At 39.8% G+C, this 21450-nt stretch overlaps 1 protein-coding gene across 5 annotated transcripts in view; it reads left to right on the top strand.

Annotated features, from left to right (window-relative positions):
* The first annotated feature begins 510 nt into the window (after positions 1 to 510).
* Positions 511 to 21450, top strand: part of ZNF143 (zinc finger protein 143) — a 55351-nt gene continuing 34411 nt past the window's right edge. Inside the window, exons 1-7 of one of the 5 annotated variants that reach the window (XM_042904437.1) lie at positions 520 to 597; positions 13542 to 13718; positions 16970 to 17088; positions 17403 to 17495; positions 18363 to 18446; positions 19204 to 19287; positions 20793 to 20989. In XM_042904437.1, the coding sequence (XP_042760371.1) occupies positions 16977 to 17088; positions 17403 to 17495; positions 18363 to 18446; positions 19204 to 19287; positions 20793 to 20989 (570 nt within the window). In that variant the 5' untranslated portion in view covers positions 520 to 597; positions 13542 to 13718; positions 16970 to 16976. Of the gene's footprint in view, positions 598 to 13541; positions 13719 to 16969; positions 17089 to 17402; positions 17496 to 18362; positions 18447 to 19203; positions 19288 to 20792; positions 20990 to 21450 lie in introns of all 5 variants that reach the window. The other 4 variants (XM_042904439.1, XM_042904438.1, XM_042904435.1 and 1 more) reach the window with 4 other exon arrangements.

Genomic DNA, 21450 nt, shown 5'->3' on the forward strand with positions numbered 1-21450 from the left:
CTGTACTAGCCCTCCCCACAACCTCCCTCCCAACGGGGCGACACTCGGCAGTCGCTAGGCAAAGCCCAACCAGTCTCCAGAACGCACTCCAGCAAGCCCACCGGGAGAGCCAAGGCCACCTCCTAGCCCCTGTGGGGAAAATGGCGCCTGTCACCCCTTCTCCCTCCCGGCTAGTCACAAGGACCATCCTCCCTCCCTCGCTACAAAATGGCGCCTCCCGCTGAGGCCCCAGAATCGGCATAAATCACTTGTCAACGAGGCGGTGTCGGTCTAGGATGAGCGGTTCTGCCAACCAGTCAGACACAGGAACTTTGATTCCGCACTTTGCACAAGCCACTCAGGCGCTAGCTGCAAGGCCAGACTAAACTGACGTCAAGAAAAGGAGGCGTGAATAAGGCGGTCTCCTTTCGCGTCGCCTTAATTTGAGCCAATGGCAAGCAGGAAGCGTCTTGTGAGCGACGTAATGCCAGCCCAGTGGAGGCTGGGGGCGGGCCTCAGACTGGCTATGCGGGTTACGGGGCCTGGGGGCCGGGCGGCTGTTTCCTGTCCTGGTGCATGGTGGTCGGACGAAGGAATTGTTGGAAAATTTTCTCGGAGGTTCGTATATAAATGTGTTTTTACCCAGTGTGCATTATTCTCCGCCCGGCCGCCGCCCTCAGCGCGGCGGCGCGGGCCCGCTCGGGCCCGGGCTCTGACTCCGGCTGCTCAGCCTTCGCCGCAGGCCCTGCCGATCCTACGGCCGGCCTCGGTAGCGGCGCCTGGGCAGAAGCGGAGTTTATTAATAACCCGCGGCCGCCACTCTAGGGCGGCGGAGCTTTTCTCGCTGAGAACGCAACCTCCCCCCCCACCCCAACCTAGTGTCTGCGCGGTGCGCCCCGCCTGTTCCCCTCAGGGGACCGCCGAGGGGGAGGGAGTGAAGGAGGGGAGGGTGGAGCCCTCGGGAGCCTGGAGGCGCTTCTCGGCTTGACCTCCGCGCGGGGCGAGTCCCCAGACGCCGCCTAGGCGAAGCTCCTCCGGCTGGGACGCCGAGGCACGGTCAGCTCCAGGCCCCAGCCCAGCCTGGCGCCGGCGGCAGGACTGGCCAAGGGCCCTCTCGGTATCCTGCCTGCGGATCGCACCCAGAATTTCGTCCCGCCCAGATCGTGCACAGATTTCTTGTTTTCTCACTTTTTTTTTTCTTCCACTTTTAGATTACTGAGGCCTAACATGGAATATTGGAAATTGTCAGTTTTCCTTGCCCTTTTTTCTCGGTTTTGGCCAGAGTTAACGAATCTTTCAGTTGCTTTGTACTATGTTACCGTGGAACGGGAACCAATTTTTATTCCCTCCGCTTTTGCTATTTTGAACATTTTAAGTGTTTTAACCGCATTAACGAAGTTAAGCAAAAAATAGGAAAGAATACCATTGCTAACCCCATTATATTTGTTTAAAATCAACTTCAGCCGTTGCTTTTAGAAGTGTCTAATCAGCTGGTATAATAATGAAGTGGGGATGTGGTGAAAAATTGTAGGTTCAAAGTTGTCCTTTGGGTGATACGTGTTTGCTGAACTAAGAAAAATCTGCAGTTAACAGAAATCTGCAGTATTTAATACTTGCTCTTAGTGCCTAGTTTAAGTTCATTGTTAAAGTGTCTAGTAAGAATAGATGATCAGATCACTAAATACGATGCATAACTAATTTCTCCAGGCGTATTTTGACTACTTAGGAAATTAATTATTTGGCCATCTACAAATACTTGGTCGGCTGTTTTTTCTATAGCCCCCTTTTATTTTTTTAAAATAATATCTTTATTGATATAACTTACATATCTTACACTTCACCCATTTGAAGTATGTAATTAGGTAGGTTTAATAAATTCACAGTTGTGCTACCATCACCACAATCCATTTTAAAACACGTTCATCACTTCAAAATGAAACTGTACCGGTTAAGTTACTCCTCATTTACCCATAAACCTTCCCCAACCACTAATCTACAGATTTGCTTACTCTGAACATTTTATATAAATGGAATCACATAGTATGTGGGCTGTTGTGACTTTTTTTCACAGCATAATGTTTGCAAAGTTCATTAATGTTTTAATTTGTGTCAGTACTTCATTTCTCTTTATTGCCAAGTATTATTTCATTGCATGGACATAAGTTTTATTCATCCATTCATCTGTTGGTGGACATTTGGGTTTTCACTTTTTGTGATGCATAATGCTGCTGTGAACATTTGTGTACAAGTGTTTGCGTGAACATGTGTTTTCTATTCTCTGGTATAAGTACCAAGGAGTAGAATTTCTTAGTTGTATGGTAACTCTGCTCAACCTTTTGAGGAACTGTCAAACTCTTCCAAATTGTCTGCACCATTTTATATTCCTCTCAGCAGTGTTTGAGTGTTCCCATTATTCCATATCTTGCCAACCCTTGCTATTCTCAGTCTTTCTGATGGTAGCCTGGGTATGAAGTGGTATCTCTTATTGACTTGCATTTCCCAGTGGCTAATGGTGTTAAGCATTTTTTCATGTGTTGATTGGCCATTGTGTATTTTCTTTGGAAAAATGTCTATTTGGATCTTTTGTCCATTTTTAAATTGGATTGTTTATTATTGAGTTGTAAGACTTCTTTACATAAAAGTCTTTATCAAATAGATGGTTTGCAAATTGTCCATAGCCCTTTGGTATAAGTTGGGATATTGTTGTGAAGTGAACATTCATCACATTCTTCATGGAAAGATGACCTAGCTGGATTGCAGAATTATGCCTCCAGTATTACTTTAGCTTATATTTATAAAACGTATGCAGTTTATGATCATGTAAGGAGAACTTTCTGAGGCCTGAGGTCTTCATTACTTAATTTTGAAATTTTTATATAGGTTTTTTTATGTTTATTTTTGTTTTTTAAAGTTTTTATTTGTTTTGAGAGAGCAAACAAGAGTGGAGGAAGGGCAGAGAGAGAGGTTGAGAGAGAGAATTCCTAGCAGGCTCTGCACTGTCAGCATAGAGCCTGATGTGGTGCTCAAACTCACCATGAGATCACGACCTGAGCCGAAATCAAGAGTCAGATGCTTGACTGACTGAGCCACCCAGGTGCCCCAAGTTTTTGTTTTTTTTTTTTTTTAAATCTGAGGTTTTACTTAGTTCTGAGTCTTTTTGCTCCTGCTTGGTTTCAGGACATAATGATTTCTTAAAGACTTGGGTTGTGTTCTGTCCTTGCTCCTTCCTATGCTTAATTTGCATTTATTTTATTTTATTATTTTTAAAAATTTATTTACTTTGAGAGAGAGAGAGTGCAAGCAGGGTAGGGGCAGAGAGACAGTGAGAGAGAGAATCCGAAGCAGGCTCTGCACTGCAAGCACAGAGCCCAACACGGAATTGGATCTCAGAAATGTGAGATCATGACCTGAGCTGAAATCAAGAGTCAGACGCTGAACCAACTGAGCCACCCAGGTGCCCCTAGGATAGTGTTTTAAACTTTATTGTACTACCAAAATGATTTTGCTTTTAAGATGGATTTAGACTGAGAAAGCTCCCTCTCCCTCATAAAAAAAAAAAACAAACCAGAAAACAATAAAACACTTTTATCCACAGTTTTCCATAAATCTAATCCCAATTTAAAACTATGCTGCAGTGGGAACTCTGCAGCCTGTGGGAATAACTTGTCCATTAATGTGTAGACACAGGCATTTAACTCCAAACTACTTTTGTCTGGGTGTGTACCTAAAATTCCACTTTACTTAGCACTTAATTTCAGCTAGGCACTGAGTTAAATGGTTTGTTGAGTGGCTTACATATATACATAAAACTATTCATTATGAACGTAAGGCAAATACTAGAGTTCTCCCTGTTTTGCAGGTGAGTCAACTGAAGTTTGGAGTAACTTGTCCAATTATTACACAACAAAGTTAGGACTTGAATCAATGATTGGCTCAAGCCTAGTCTCTCAGCTGAGTTATTCAGTAACATACCAAGTACCTACCTCTTTAACTTCTTTACATTTTAAAATATAAGATGTCTGGGGGAAAAAATAAGGTGTCTGTAGCTCTAGAATGATAAAATATTTTGAGTGCTGTACATAACCTGGCATAGCAGGGATATTATTGTGTTATTTATGCACATCTTTATTTTTTAAAAATTGTTTAATGTTTATTTTTAAGAGAGAGAGTGTGAATGGGTGAGAGGCAGAGAGAGAGGGAGACACAGAATCTGAAGCAGACTCTAGGCTCTGAGCTGTCAGCACAGAGCCTGATGGAGGACTCCCAACTCATGAGCTGTGAGATCATGACCTGAGCCGAAGTCAGACACTCAACCGACTGAGCCACCCAGGTGTCCCGATTTTTGCACAACTTTAACGATGGATGCCTTTGGCCATGTATTGAAAAATAGAGATCTTATATATAGTGTGGATGTAATGGTCACAAGAAGTTGGAATTATTAAAATTAATTGCAGTTTACATATGCTATATACACACCCAATACAGTAGCATATGATAAAAAGTGTGGCACCATGAAAAGAGCATTGGAATAAAAGACGATGTAGTCTTTAGTCCTGTCTCAGTTAACTAGCCATGTCCTTATACAAATTGTATTCATTTGGTCAACAAATATTTAGTAAGTGTATACTATGCGCCAGGCATTCTTATAGGCACTGAGAGTTCAGAGGTGAACAACATAGATGGAGGCCCAGCCATGATGGAACTTAGAGTTCACTTAGAAATTCTGTTAAGTACTATTGAAGGAGCTAGAGTTCTGTGGTAAAGAATAAGGGGATGGTGGTAGAATGGATATTTTAGATAGGTGACACAGTATGTGCTAAAGCAGGAAGGTCAGCATGGCTGGATGTATACAATGGAGGACGTTTGTAAAGCACTGTGCAACATGAATTATGTTAAACTCATTAGATATGTATTGAATATATAACTTTTTTTTTAAGTAGGCTTCATGCTCAGCCCAGAACCCAGTGCAGATCCTGAACTCACCACCCTGAGATCAAGACCTGACCTAAGATTGAGTTCAATTCTTAACAGACTGAGCCACCCAGGTGCCCTGAACATATAATCTTAGGTGTCAAGATTTTAAAGACCCATAGGACACAGTACCTACCTTAGAAGGCTTGTAGTCTAATTGGGCAGACTGGATGTGGAGATTAAAGTTTTGGACTTTAAAAACTTTAAAGTTTTTAAACTTTAAAGGAGGGGTGACTCTGCGGCTCAGTCGGTTTAAGCATCCAATTCTTGGTTTCGGCTCTGGTCATGATCTCAGGGTTTGTGAGTTTGAGCCCCTCTGAGCTGACAGTGCAGAGCCTGCTTCGGATTCTCTTTCTCACTCTCTTTCTGCCCCTCCCTTGCTCACTGTCTCTGTCTCTCTCAAAAAAAAAAAAAAAAAAAAGAAGGAAAATAAAGACTGTAAGAGGAGAGATGAGCAGTAGATAACGAAACAAGCCTTACAGTCACAAACGAGGTTCATAGACCTCACTTTCCTCACCTGTAGAAAGAAAACTGGCATGTTTTGGGGTGCCTGGGTGGCTCAGTTGGTTAAGCATCCAGCTTCAGCTCAGGTCATGACCTTGTGGCTTGTGAGTTGAAGTCCTGCATCAGGCTCTGTGTCGACAGTCAGAACCTGGAGCCTGCTTCGGATTCTGTGTCTCCTCTGCCCCGCCCCTGCTTGTGCTCTGTCTCTCTCAAAAATAAAACGTTAAAGGGGCGCCTGGGTGGCTCAGTCGGTTAAGCGGCCGACTTCGGCTCAGGTCATGATCTCGCGGTCCGTGAGTTCCAGCCCCGCGTCGGGCTCTTGCTGACAGCTCAGAGCCTGGAGCCTGTTTCAGATTCTGTGTCTCCCTCTCTCTGACCCTCCCCAGTTCATGCTCTGTCTCTCCCTGTCTCAAAAATAAATAAACGTTAAAAAAATAAAAAATAAAAAATAAATAAAAAATAAATAAAAAATAAAACGTTAAATAAAAAAAAAAAAAACCACACACACACACACACACACACACAAACTGGCATATTTTGAGTACATCTGAAGTGCTAAGGGCTTTATATACATTGTTTCACTTTTTTTTTTAACATTATTTTACTTCTGACAACAGTCCTATCAGACGGGTATTCTCCCATTTTTTCAAAAGAGAAAATGGGAATTCAGCAGCAGGTTAACTGCCTAGGAGTTGAGCAAGGAGTCAGATGTTAGAATACCAGCAAATTATTAAGCCATATACAGTTGGAATCTATGATAATAAAAATGTGACTAGTATCCATAGTGACCTGGGCTCCAAGCCAAATAACAGCAAATACTATAGGATTCAAATGATGACTGAGATCTGGCTAGTTGGGTACAGAGGCACCATGGAAGAGCTGGTGACAATTAAAAGCTCTTCCCTGTGCCTAGACTGCTCTTTCTACTCTTCCTATTCCTAGGAAATGTTTACTTATCTTTTTATGCCCAAATTTCCATGTCATCATCTTTGCATCCCTGAGGAAAAGTTAGGTGCTCCTTACTCTGTTAATGCCTCTGTTTATAATAACTTTTTTAAAAGTAGTTTTATTTTTTAAAGCCATGAGAGTCATACATGGTAAATATTTTTTTTAACTTATAGAATGTGTACAGTAAAAATTAAAAGTCCCTTACCCACTCCACCATATCTCCTAATCCCATTTCTGGGAGGTAACCACTTGAATTTTCAAATGTATATACAAGCATATGCAGATGTTTATATACATTTAAAAAAATTTTTTTTAACATTTATTCATTTTTGAGAGAGAGGGAGAGCATGAGCAGAGGAGGGGCAGAGAGAGAGGGAGACACAGAATCCGAAGCAGGCTCCAGGCTCCGAGCTGTCAGCACAGAGCCCGACACAGGGCTCGAACTCACAATCTGTGAGATCATGACCTGAGCTGAAGCCGGACGCTCAACTGACTGAGCCAGCCAGGCGCCCCTACATACATTCTTAAAAACCTAAACGCAGTCATACCATACATAAATACCTTCTGCAATTTGCTTCCCCCCCACACCACTTACAATATATCTTGGACATATTTCTTATCATTTCATATCCCATTCTTTTTCATGTCTGCATGTTTCATTTATGAATGTCCTATAGTTTATTTAATTTGTCCTTTGGGTGCACTTTTAGATTGTTGACTAATTTTTGCTATTATAAATAATACTACAATGAACTTTGCACACTTAAGAGAGTGTCTATCTAATAAGTCCCAAGAAGAATTACTTTGTTGAAAATTGCATTTAAAATATTGATAAGTAGGGATGTCTGGCTGGCTCAGTCAGGAGCTCGTGACTTTTGATCTCGAGGTCATGAGTTGAACACCACATTGGGTATAGAGATTACTTAAATAAACTTAAAAAATAAAAAATAAAATATTGGTAAGTGGTACCAAGTTGTTCTAATTATTGTGGTCCCTCCCCTAACATTGTGTTTAATTACCTGTTTTCACTTGTCTCCCACCATGGAATGAGTTTCTTAAAGACAAGAACTTCTTTTTTACTTCTCTGTGTCTCTAAAGGGTTGTGTGCACACACACACGTATACACATATACATGTGCATACACACACACATGTACATGTATACATATACTACTCAAAATATCAGTCCTGGGTATTTATCCAACAAATGTATATATATTTTTAGTAGTTGATCATGGTAAAGGTAAAGACCTATAGGAGAATAATAGGAGATGAAATTTGAAAAATGGATAGAACCCAGACTGGAGAGTAGCCTGAATGTCAGACTAAGGAACTGGAGTTTAGTTCTATAAGTAGTACAACTATAAAAGATCATGGGGGAGGGGCGCCAGGGTGGTTTAGCCTCCAACTGGTGATTTCACAGTTCATGGGATGGAGCCCCACATCGGGCTCTGTGCTGACAGCATGGAGCCTGCTTGAGATTCTCTCTCTCCCTCTCTGCCCCTACCCCACTTGCACTTGCTCTTTTTCTCAAAATAAGAAATAAACATTAAAAAAAATTTATTTAATTAAAAAAATAAAGTAACCCAAATTGGAATTCATCATGCTAGTGATTTTTGTAAAAAAGTTGATGCTGAATAGAGAAATCCATACACGCAATTTTCAGAGAAAAAGGCCTTGCTTGGCCTTCTATCAAGACTTGGTGAATAAATATATGTTTATATATTTAAAAAGTACATATAAAGCCTTGGGCTTTTCTGAGAGTGTCAAATAATCCAGTAGCTCATGTAAGAGTTGCTGGGCCAAATGGTTAGAAGATTGACTTTGCTACTTATGTTGTGAAGTTAAGGATACTGTTTATTTTTATTTTTTTAAGTTTATTTATTTTTGAGAGAGAGTGAGCAGCGGAGGGGCAGAGAGAGCAGAGGAGAGAAGAGAGAATTGGAGCCGGATGCAGGGCTTGGATTCATGAACTATGAGATCATGACCTGAGCTTTGGCTCAGGGGTCAGATGCTTAACCAACTGAGCCACCCAGGCACCTCTAAGGATACCATTTAACTTTTCTTGAGTTTCATTTTCTTCATCTGCAAAACTGGGATAAAATGGTTCTTTATTCATAGGATTGCTAGAAGAATTAAATGAATTAGTAATGTCTGGCATATAGTAAGTTTTATGGAAGGGTTATTATCTTTATCATTTGATATTTAATATATTAGTATTATTAATACTTATTAATCTATTATTAAATAATATTAGTATCATTAAATACTAGAATTTTCGTCAATATTGGTGGGACATAAGGGTGCCTGGATGCCTCAGTCTGGTTAAGTGGCCAACTTCGGCTCAGATAATGATCTCAAGGTTTGTGGGTTCGAGCCCTGCATTGGGCTCTGTGCTGAAAACTCAGAGCCTGGAGCCTGCTTTGGATTCTGTCTCTCTCTCGTGCTCTGTCTTTCAAAAATAAGTAAACATTAAAAAATTAAAAAAAATATATTGGTGGGATGTAGAATGTGAGGAGGTTATGGCTAGAACAAGACCAGAGGATAGAAAGACCAACTTGTCTTGATTTGCTCAAGACTCTTCCAGTTTTAAAACCAAGTCCCCCACTTAAAGCGGAAAGTCCCATATTCGGGGAAACTCCTCAGTCTCGGGCCAGTTGGAATGGCTGTCCAACCTGCTGGAGAAGTTACTAGAGTCTAGATTGTGATGTTTGCACTCTGTGGCAATGGGAGAGTACTAAAGGTTTTGAGATAGAACTGCTATGATTGGATTTAAAAGCACTTGGACTGCTATGGAGATTACACTGAAGGAAGGTAGGAGTGGACTTTAGGAGGCTGATGTAATAATCCAAGTGGGTAATGGTAGCCTCAATTAAGACAGCCTAATAGAAGTGAATGAATTTGACAGGTATTTAGGAAATAGAGTGATAGTTCTTAGTGATTGGCTGGAGAATAAGGGAGATTTCAGCTACTGGGTTGGTGACTGCATTTGTTAGAGGTAGAAATGCAACAGGAAAATTTCATGGGAAAACCTGTTGGGTTGGAGGTGACTATGGACCACGGAGGTCATTGAGGCCAGTAAGCAATGAGACATATAGATAGATCAACAGCTCTTTAAGAGAAAGGACTAGATAGATTTTAGAGAGCTTGCAAGTTTCAGAGATCTTTGAAGCCATGCGAATGGATGCGATTGTTCAAGAGGAAAAGTGCATAAAATGAAAAAACAAACTAGGACAGAAACTTGAGGATCCTACATATTTAGGACCCCATAGGAGAATCTGGAAAGGGTTAGCTTAGGAAGTTGGAGAAAACCAGAAGCATGTGGATGCCACAGAAGCCAAAGCAAGAGAATGTTCCAAGGAGATAAAGGTCAGTGGTATTGAATCAAGTATGATACAACTGAAAAATAGCCATTACATTTTTTAAATGTTTAACTGTTGTCATATTAGGTCCTTTTTTAAACTTCTTAAAAATCTGAGGTATAATCTTCAGTATGCATTTGATGAGTTTTAGCAGTTGTATTCGCCCAGATGGTCATCTCACTCAAAAGAAAATCCCCCAATCTTCCAACCACAGTTTGGTTTCTATCACTGTAGATTAATTTTGTCTGTTCTTGGATATTATATTAATAGAATAATACAATATGTATTGTATCTGGCTTTTTTCCCTCAACACAATACTTTTGAGATTTATCACTGTTATTGTATGTATAGTAATTTGTTCCTCTTTATTGCTAAGTAATATTCCACTATATAAATTTATCACAACTTCTTTATCCATTCTTTAGTTGATGGACACTTAGGTTCTTTTCAGTTTGGAACTGTTATGAATAAAACTGCCACAGACAATTCTTGTACAAGTTTTTCTGCAAGATACACATACATTTTCATTGGGTGAAAGCCTAGGAAATGGCCAGTGAACTTTATGTTAAATTGGAGATTCATGACAGCCAGGGCAATTTCCTTAGAGTTAGGGACAGAAACCAGATAGATGATAATGAGAAATCAGGAGGTATTCTTAGTAACGACTGTTAAGGAAATCTAGCTAAAGTAATCTAGTCTAGATAAAAAGGAAAGAGACTGGTAGCTAAGTCAGATGTGAGATTGTTTATTTGATTTTATTTTTGTGCTTTTTAAGTTCTTGATGGGAAGGAATTAGAAGAGAGAGGGATTGTTTTCAGAAGAGGTCCCTGTGATCCCTAAGGAGGAAAGACAAATGAAATGTAGGTTGGAGGGATTAGTTTTACCTTGTAGGAAGGTAATCTGGCAGGAGAGAAGGAGGAAGCATGTGGAAATGCAGTCAAGTGATAGATTTGTTGGCAAAGAATTCCTCTATGATGATGTCTATATTTTCTGTGAAGTTGGGGACTGATTAATTTGTTGAAAATGAGGTGTCAGGGATAAGGAATGGGGGATAACAGGAAAGGGAGTGAGGGATAGAGAGGTTTGAGGCAAATGGAAAATATTTTAGAGGGACCTGGTTGGCTCAGTCAGTAGAACATGTGACTCTTGATCTCAGGGTTGTGAGTTCGAGCCCCATCTTGAGTATAGAGATGACTTAAAAAATCTTTGGGGCACATGGGTGGCCTAGTCTGCTAAGTATTCGACTTCAGCTCAGGTCATGATCTTGTGGTTTGTGAGTGTGAGCCCCATGTCGGGGATGACAGCTCAGAGCCTGGAGCCTGCTTCGGATTCTGTGTCTCCCTCACTCTCTGCACCTCTGCCCTCCCTCTCTTTCTCTCTCAAAAATATATAAAAACTTAAAACATTTTTTTAAACCTTAAAACGTATTTTAAATAGTTACCATGAAGAAACAAACAGTTTGCTGGACAACTTTGGAAGTTCAGAGAAGGTTGGAAGAGCTCAAGAACTCTTATGGCGCTGAAGGACTGTTTCATTTATTTTTATTTTTATTTTTTTTAAGATTTTATTAATCTCTACACCCAGTGTGGAGCTCAAACCTACAACCCTGAGATCAAGAGTCGTATGCTCCCCCGACTGAACCAGCCAGGCGCCCCAGGACTGTTCCATTTAACTATCAATAAGTTATTAGATCTGAAAAGTGCTTTGTAAATGTGATGCCTACAGAAATAGTTATTTCTAGTTATTTCTGTCTAGAGGTGTGTGTTTAAACTATCCACATTTAGTGTCCTATTCAACGCCTTTTTGGACAGAGGATCTATTTTGTTTAGGAGTTGTGTGTCAGGAATGCCCTTTGTAATTTTCATAATTGTCTAACAATTATGCTTTGCTTCCCTTACCCATGTAAAAATAGCAATTTGAATAATAAAATATTAACATATACAATGTTTATCTTAGAGAAGTAAAGTGCAATTTAGCATAGTAGTTTTCAAATGACTTTCTTATGCCTTTTTTTAATGGAGCAGTGCCAGAAGTGGCTTCTGAATATGCCAGAATCTTTCTCCTGCTGCTTCTATTCCTCAAACTCCCTAGTCTCAGTAAAAGCAAACCGGGGCATGCTTAGCAACCTGCTGCCTGCAGGTGTGCCCTTACCAACCCATGTTGTCGGTGCTACTCTATTGAGGTTTAAGAGACATATTTTTTAAAGCTCTTTTTTATATCAATGGTTCAGTTAAGATCAAACCATCACCAAAATTGGCATTCCTGATGATTAGACCTAGCTGTTCATTTCTAAATTCTTATCTCTGCTCTCACCTCTTTTTCTCATAAGTATTTTTAGCTTTAGGCCTGGTAGACCTTATCTCAGCTACCTGCCAGTCAGTATCAAACACTCAGTTTCTGAATGGTCCTGGACTTTGGCAAAGCCTTCAAGTTTCAGCATTTCACCCATCCACTAGAATATTCTTCCCAGTTAAAATTGGTAGTATAAGGAGGGAGGGGAGGGTGGGTGATGGGTATTGAGGAGGGCACCTTTTGGGATGAGCATTGGGTGTTGTATGGAAACCAGTTTGACAATAAACTTCATATATTGAAAAAAATTAAAAAAAATAAAATTGGTAGTATAAATTCTATCACTATATTTTACCCTCCTATGGAGCCTGTGAAAACTCGACCTCATTTGCCAGCACATCCTAACTGCCCTGTATTTAACTGAATTACATTTCATCAGTGGAACGTACTTAGTCCCTGTGTATATTTAAATAAAACTGAAGAGACTTGAAAGACAGTTTTCTACAAATGCTAACCAAAGCAGTATAACTAATTCTGTAAACATCAAATGTACAGGATAGCCCACTGTTTTCATGTTGCTGTATACTAAGGAACTTCCTCATTCCAGGTTAGGAGATGTCCTACAATGTAGCACAAATGACCAGCGTTAAATGAAATAGCACTTCCTTTTTTTAAAGTTTATTTATTTTGAGAGAAAGAGAGATAGTGTGAATAGAGGAGGGACAGAGAGAGAGAGAGAGAGAGAGAGAGAGAGAGGGAATCCCAAGCAGGCTCCTAGCTGTCAGCTCAGAGCCCCATGAGAGGCTCTGTCCCACGAACCATGAGATCACCATCTGAGGTGAAATCAAGAGTCAGATGTTTAACCAACTGGGCCACCCAAGTGGCCCGCAGAGCACTTTTTATAGTAGGAAATTTTGGAATTGAGAGCAGGTAATAGAAAGACCTAGCTTCTCTGTTATGGTTAGGTGAAATTGACCTGAAGTTAGGGCCTGAGTTTGACAATTTCTGAAGGCCTGGTTTGTGTGGCTCCATGCAAAGAAACATCTAAGATTTGTTAATCTAGATTTCTTTTTGTATCATTTTTTATTGTGATAAGATTACTTTCAGTTAGAGTTCTTGCTTTTATACCTGGACCATTAGATTTATGTCTTCATAATAATTTGTGGTAATAATGGTCTCTAACAAATTAAGCTAACCTTGAAATATATAAGGGCTTCACATTTTATTTTATTTTTTAAGATTTTATTTTATTTTAACTTTATTTTGAGAGAGAGAGAGCGGGGGAGGGGCAGAGAGAGAGAATTCCAAGCAGGTTCTGCGGTGTCAGCACAGAACCTGATGTGGGGCTCAAACCCACGAACCTTGGGATCATGACCTGAGCTGAAGTCAGACCGTTAACTGCTTGAGCCACCCAGCTGCCCCTAAAATTTCTTTATATATTCTGTATATAACATTTGCTACATTTCTATAGTATGTTTGTTTTTCTTAGGCTGACATGCATCATCATCATCTTCCAGAAAGGCAGAAAGTTTATATATTACACACTGTCTTCATGGAGATTCCTGTAGTGCTTCAGGACAGCCTCCTCTGTGTCTGATTTTGGCCCATGATTCATGACTAAAGCACATGAAATTGACTACCTTTCATAAGGTGGCCCTTTCTAAAGGTATCGTGTCTGTCTTACATGTTCATTTCCACACAACCTGAAAATGTCAATGACAGAAATGATCAAGACATGATGATGGATATGTGAGCAACTATGGGGTGTTTGATCTCTGGCTTGTTTACTTCTTTTCTTCACTATCATTTTTCCCCCCATGTGATCTTTTTCTAACAAAGGGCTTTGTATCCCAGAGTCTTTCTGAGAACTTTAAAAATAACAGGGACCTGCCATCACTTATTATCTCTGGTAATTGTAGTGCCATTTGAACTCCCCTGAATGTTTTTTCCCATCACTACTTCATGTATTTGCCAGCAGTTCATGTCCAGGGAATAGTTGTCTATTCATCTTTCTATTAATGTCATTTTTTTCTTTTTTTTCCATTAGGAATGAAACTGTAGGTGTTGAAATCTTCCTAAAGAAATTTAACAGTTGAGGCGCCTGGGTGGCTCAGTCGGTTAAGCGTCCGACTTCGGCTCGGGTCATGATCTCATAGTTCTTGAGTTCGAGCCCCGCATCGGGCTCTGTGCTGACAGCTCGGAGCCTGGAGCCTGCTTCACATTCTGTGTCTCCCTCTCTCTCTGCCCCTTCCCTGCTCATGCTCTGTCTCTCTCTGTCTCAAAAATAAGTAAACATTAAAAAAAAAAAAAGAAATTTAACCGTTGACCAGCTTTCAGACAAGAAATAACTTTTTTTTATTACAGATATTGTCAGTTACCTTTTGATGTTATATATGGTAGTTATTTGGAGATTATATATAATTGAGTGAAAATGACAACTTCAGACATTTCTTAACATCACGACCCAAAGTACCTTGTAATCTGCCTTTTAAAAATTCATTTCCTAGGTGAATACTATAAAAATCACAATGCTTACTACATCTTTATAGGTGTTTTTCTTTCCATTTCCTTATCTAAATTTGTTTCTGTTATATAGTGACAGAAGTTTTTTTAAAAATTTATCTGTCCCAGTCCTATTCTCATCAGGGGTCTTTTTTTTTTTTTTTTTTTTTAATATCTATTTATTTTTGAGACAGAAAGCACGCACAAGCAGGGGAGGGGCAGAGAACAAGGGAGAGAAAGAATTCCAAGCAGGCTTCTCGCTGTCAGCACATAACCTGACTCGGGGCTCAATCCCACAACCCTGGGATTGTGACCTGAGCCGAAATCAGGAGTTGGAAGCTTAACCGACTCATCACCCAGGTGCCCCCTCATCAGGGGTCTTAACAGCAGTATACCAACGTATACTTTGAGGCTTCTCTGATAGTTCTTAGAGGTAGCAAGGAAGTGTTGAAGTTTCAGCCTGTTCTATGAACAGTTATAGATAGGACTCTTTCAGGACTCCCTAAAAAGTCAGCCTTTGATTGACTTTCACCATAGCTGTGATGCTTTTCTATGAGCCTAAACCACAGTTCCCGGCTCTAATTCAAAGAAGATACAGTTGGGGCACCTGGGTGGCTCAGTCAGTTTAGCGTCTGACTTTGGCTCAGGTCACAATCTCGTGGTTTGTGAGTTCGAGCTCCATATCAGGCTGTGTGCTGACAACTCAGAGCCTGGAGCCTGCTTCCGATTCTGTGTCTCCCTCTCTCTCTGTCCCTCCCCCACTCATGCTCTGTCTCTCTCTCAAAAATAAATAAACATTAAAAAAAATTATTTTTAATAAAAGGATACAGTTTATAGGTTTTTTTTTTTTTTTTTGTTTTGGTTTATTTTGAGAGAGAGAGATTTAGAGTGCAAGCTGGGGGAGGGGCAGAGAGAGAAGGAGAGAGAATTTTAAGCAGGTTCTGTACTGTCAGCACAGAGCCAAATGCAGGGCTCAACCTCATGAACTGTGAGATCATGACCTGAGCCAAAAGAGTTGGACACTTAACTGACTGAGCCACCCAGCTGCCCCAGTTCATAGTGTTTCTAAAACAAAAATGCTTTAAGTAGTCATAAACATAAATATAATTGCAAATTATTACAATCTGCACATTTTTCTTTTAAATATTGACACTGAAATAAAATCTTTAGACTTGGAAAGTCCTCGAGAGATCCTCTGGTCCAGTTCCTTGGCTCAATGCAGCTAAGTTATCCCAGCTCCTATTTGAGACAACCCAAGGCACACAGAGATGATGGGACCAGGAAGTGAGAGAAGGGAGGAAGGGGGTTGTGGTGGTAATTGGTAAAAGAGCTATCATTCATCCATTTATTCAGCACCAATTGTGTGTCTACTGTGTGTCAAGTACTTTTTAGACCTGTGAGTCAGCAGTGAGCAAGCAGATAAAAATCCTGGTGTATTGTAGGTGGGTGGGTGGGGTGGGGAGGATAGATAAGAAACAAACAAAATAAGTAAATACATGTAATATGTTATAGTGCTATGCAGAAATATGAAAGAGGGAAGAAGGTTAGGGTATATCATGGTTTGGAGGTGGGAGGTGCAGTTTGAGATGAGGTGAACAAGGAAGCTCTCATTGGGGTGACATTAAGCAAAGACTTGAAGAAGATCAGGGAATACCAATGAAGATACGGAGAAGTATGTTTCAGGCAGAAGGACCATCAAATGTAAAGGCCCTGAGGCAACAGAACACCCACTATGGGGCAAAGCAAGGACACCAATGTGGCTGAAATGCAATGAATGAGGTAGAGAGTAGTAGGAAATGAGGGACAAGATTATTGGCCTCATAGGGCAGCATAAGGACTTTTGGTTTTACTCTAAGTTACCAGAAGGTTTTGACCAGAAAAGGGCACTCTGACTGTTGTGTTGAGAGGAGACTGGAGAGGTCACAATGGAGGCAGGAAGACCAGTTAGGATGCTGTTGCAGTAACGTGGGCAAGAGGTGGTAGTGGCTGGAATCAGGGAAGTAATGGCAAACTGAGAAGTGGCCAGATTCAGGATAGATTTCTGAAGACTGACTCAACAGGACTGTGGGAATAAGTGGGGATCTTCAACTATGTTAAACCCAAAGAACTCTGATTATGGAAACTTTAGATATGTTACAAAACTGATAGGCAAGACTTGTCAGTGTGCTCAGTAGTTTACTGATGAATATGAAAGGCGTGCTCTGGACTTTGGGTCAATACTCTTAACCCTGCATATTAAGTGAAATTTCATTGTGCTCGTTTTGGCAGCACATATACTAAAATTAAGTGAAATTTCAGCCTATTTTGAATTCTGTTTACTTCTGTAGCAAATTTTTGTGGTTGATAAATATTCTTTGTAGCTTTTATTTCATATGCATTGTTCTTTGTTCTCAAGTGCCTATATTTTTCTTCAAGGTAGAAAATGTTGTTAGCCCAAATAAATCGAGATTCTCAGGGAATGACAGAGTTTCCTGGAGGAGGAATGGAGGCTCAACATGTTACCCTGTGCTTGACAGAGGCAGTAACGGTGGCAGGTGAGCAGTTTTGTGTGAAGGGATCACGTGGGTTTGGAAATATCATTTATCTTAAGGGAGAATGAAAACTCACAACACTGTGTTTACTTCCCTCTTCCTTGTTTAGCAAACGTGACCAAAACTAAGCCTTTCTTTTCTTGCTGTGGATACTGGGTGCAATAGGGCAGGGAAATCTTTTTTATAAATGCTAGAATAAATCCCATTTGAGTCTTAAGCAATCTGCCTTATGCCTAATTTTCATTAAAAGTTTTTTAACTTAAACAGCACATACATGTGATAGTTATCTAAAGAAAATAACTATTTTTTTATAATAGATGGTGACAATTTAGAAAATATGGAAGGTGTAAGCTTGCAAGCAGTAACACTTGCAGATGGTTCTACCGCTTATATACAACACAATTCTAAAGGTATGTGCCTCATATACAGCCCATGGGTTAATACCAGCAATTCATAACCTCAGAGTTCGAACACCTGGCAGCTTACCCCCCTTCCCAGTCCATCCTAAAGATGCCTCGTTGCATATTACCATTGCATATGGTAATTTTTAAATAGTTTCAGGTTAACTTAAATTTGTTTTGATAATTTGGGGACTCCCTTTGAGATTTTTGGAATACACTCTGGGGTGTGAAAATTAAAGGGAGAGTGGGGGAGTGTCCCCAACCTATTTCTAGTAAGACCTTTCTTGCTTTTTTACTTGAGGTTATTATTTATTTAATGTTTTTACAAAACATGCATAGAAGTATAGACGTTTGGTTTTGTTTATTTAGCATCAACTGTAAATCAGTGTCTCCTTCGCTCCAAGAAATAACCCAATTCTCAAACTCCTTGTTTTTATGGACACCTACTGAGCACATGCATACATAGTCAAGGGACTTACGGCACCCAGGAATGAGAATGACAACTGGCCTCACATACACTGACATATCTGCCAGTATTCCCAGGTTCAGCTTCTCTGTAGTCAGGGTCACTGTTCCTAAGTGGCTCCAAAAGGTAAATAGAGATTCAGCTCACGTAGCTTGCTGTGATGAGCCACTCTTCCTCTTGAACTTATTTAACTGAAAGTTGGAGGGGAGGAAGAATGGCTGAGGGAGGATTTTCTGCTTTCTATAGGATCACTGGATGTGTTTTTGAATTGCTTCAGAACATTGAGGGAAGAATCAAGATGAACATGATCTTAAGTAGTGTATGTTTTTATAGTTGATATCATTTTGAAATTGTATAAAGTTTAAAGTTTTTGCTTGTGCTAATTTATTGGCTTAAATCTTTTGTTCCAGATGGAAAACTCATAGATGGCCAGGTCATTCAGTTGGAGGATGGTTCTGCTGCCTATGTTCAACATGTACCCATACCTAAAAGTAGTAAGTATTTGATACTTACTTACCGTCTTGATTCTCATGCTTCACGATTTGTTACCTCCAGCTGCCTCTTACTGCCTAAACTTGGTTCAGGTCTCTAGTCTTCCTTTTGAAAGGGGAGATCCGCATGTGTCAAAGAGAGGATCTAAAGACCATTTTGACTTCATTGAGACATTCTCTCAAAAATGATACGAAAGACTGGGACCCCTGGGTGGCTCAGTCGGTTGAGCGGCCAACTTCAGCTCAGGTCATGATCTCACAGCTTGTGGGTTCGAGCCCCGCGTCGGGCTCTGTGCTGACAGCTCAGAGCCTGGAGCCTGGTTTGGATTCTGTGTCTCCTTCTCTGTCTGCCCCTAACCCACTCATATTCTGTCTCTGTCTCTCTCAGAAATAAATAAACGTTAAAAAAAAAAAATGATACGAAAGAAGTTACTGGACTACGCTCCAGAGATAAATGGACAACAGTCCTAAGTGAATCTTTCTGTCACTTGAACTAATTCCTACATGTCTCTCATTTTCTTCTTTTTTTCCCTTCTTTCAACTCTCCTAATTCTCTAGTATATTTTCCAAAACAAGTGTTCTAATATCTTTTTACTAAGCACTTACTTAGAGCAGCTTTACTGAAAATACTAAACGTTCAAGGACTCATAAAGCACGTATAGGTCTTTATAATGTGTTTAATGGTTTATTGACTCTTGCTGCTGAGTTATCAGAATGTACTTAGAAGACATGAGATCTAAATGTAAGCATTGTTCTTGAGCAGGGGACAGTTTGCGTTTAGAGGATGGTCAAGCAGTGCAGCTAGAAGATGGAACTACAGCATTTATTCACCACACCTCCAAAGGTAAAATAACTTTGGAAATAGGAAGAGAGAAATGGGAGTGTGGGAAAAATAAGACCTGCCTTTACATGCTGAAGTGCTTTCATGTAAAAGAAGATTTGTGTTTGTTCTCTGAAATATGGCAGATTTTGGCACAGTCCAAGGAAAAACTTTCTAGCAATTTGAACTGTCAAGTAACAGGTTGGAATAGAAAACTTTAAATAGAGGCTGCTTTTCGAATATGAAATTAAGCATTTGAAAGTTATTGATTTTTTTCCTCTTAAATGTTTTTTTTTTTTTTTTAAAGCAAAGTCCTTTGCCTGTCGTGTTGGTCTTTAAAACTAAAGAGCACCATTTGTGTGCACCTGGGTGGCTCAGTCGGTTGAGCATTCCAACTCTTGATTTTGGTGCAGGAGGTCATGATCCCAGCGTCATGGGATTGAGCCCTCGTTGGGCTCTGTGCTGAGCATGGAGCCTCCTTAAGGTTCTCTTTCTCCCTCTCTGCCCCTCTCCCATGCTTGCATGCTCTTTCTCTAAAAATAAATAAATAAATAAATAAATAAATAAATAAATAAATAAATAAATCTAAATAAAATCTTAAACTTTATTTGAAGCAAATAGGACAGAAGTGTTCATGCTTTATATTAATTTCGTGTAGGGAGGACCAGGGTTTTGAGGTGGAATGCATAGGAGTAATGAACACCGCTCTGCAACCAGACTATCCGGGTTCAAATCTGGGTCAGCCGTCTTTTAGCTATGTGACCTTGTTCAGATTATTTAACCTCCCTGTGCTTTAATTTCATCATCTGTAGAATGAGTATTATTATAAGTATCCACATCATAGGGTAGTTGTGAGGACAAAATGTGTGCAAGCATTTGTAAAGCACATAGAACAATATTTGTCACATAGTAAATGCTCAATAAATGTTAGCTGTTATTACCTTATAAAATATTTTATAGAATGATATAACATGTTTTAGAAAGACTGTAGTTGTGAAACCAAAGGGAGAAATTTTTTAAAATTTAGGATACTTAAACTTATAAGTAAATTTGTTTAATTAAAGTTGAGAACAAGTAAACCCTGAATTTTTTTCTTTAGCAGTGGGACTTAATCACAGGTTCATTGTAATTGTCTAGATTCATTATTTCACAATGCTGTATATATCTTGGTGTGACTATTTAGAAGGAAAAAAAGCTCATGGATCTTGGAGTCATACTGACATGAGTTTAAATCCTGGTTCCTCTGCATACTGATTTTGACTGTTAATTGTTAGTTTTTGAAATTTTCTGGTTCCTAAGAAAAGTGGCTTTACTTCCCCAAACCTCCAGTTTCCCTTTTATGGAATGAGAGTGGTGAATATACCCACCTCTCACAGAACTGTTGTGAGGATTAAACGAAGTCACACATGTTAGGCACGTGGACCGGTGCTCATAGAACTACTCAGTGAAAGTTCATTCCCTTCTTCCTTTAAACATATAACTCTGTCAGACTTCCTTTAATTTAATGCCATTCTCTTCCACTCCCCCAGATAGTTATGACCAGAGCGCATTACAGGCAGTTCAGCTGGAAGACGGCACCACAGCATACATCCACCACGCAGTGCAAGTCCCGCAGTCTGATACCATCTTGGCAATTCAGGCTGACGGCACAGTAGCAGGTCTGCACACCGGGGATGCCACCATTGACCCCGACACCATCAGTGCTTTGGAACAGTATGCAGCAAAGGTACAGCATTTTACAATGTCAAGAACATCCCAGATATGGCTTCTTTATTTTTCATTAAAATAAAATTAAAAAGCATACTTGATCAAATAAGAAACTAGCAATTCAAAGTCAAAATCAGATAAGCCTCTAGGAGAAGATCAGCATTTATCTTAAAAGAAGTGAAGTGTAGAAAAAACTATTTGAATAAAGATAAAAGGAATGAAATAAGAATTTCTAGAAAAGAAATGGTGAGAGATAACTCACAAAAAGATGTATATTCAAGGATGAGTGCCGCGAAAGAAAAAATAAGGTATAGATGGAACAGCTTATGAATTAAGAAACAGAAATTAGAGATTGGAAAACATGAAGGAAAGTCTCAATTACATTTTACATCAGAAGGGCTGGGTTTTTTTCCCTATATTGAACATATATCTTTCATATGACTAAAAGGGTTTCCCCCCCACTTTTTATAGTAGAAAATT

Source organism: Panthera leo, chromosome D1 (genome assembly GCF_018350215.1).
Source record: "Panthera leo isolate Ple1 chromosome D1, P.leo_Ple1_pat1.1, whole genome shotgun sequence".
NCBI lineage: Eukaryota > Metazoa > Chordata > Mammalia > Carnivora > Felidae > Panthera > Panthera leo.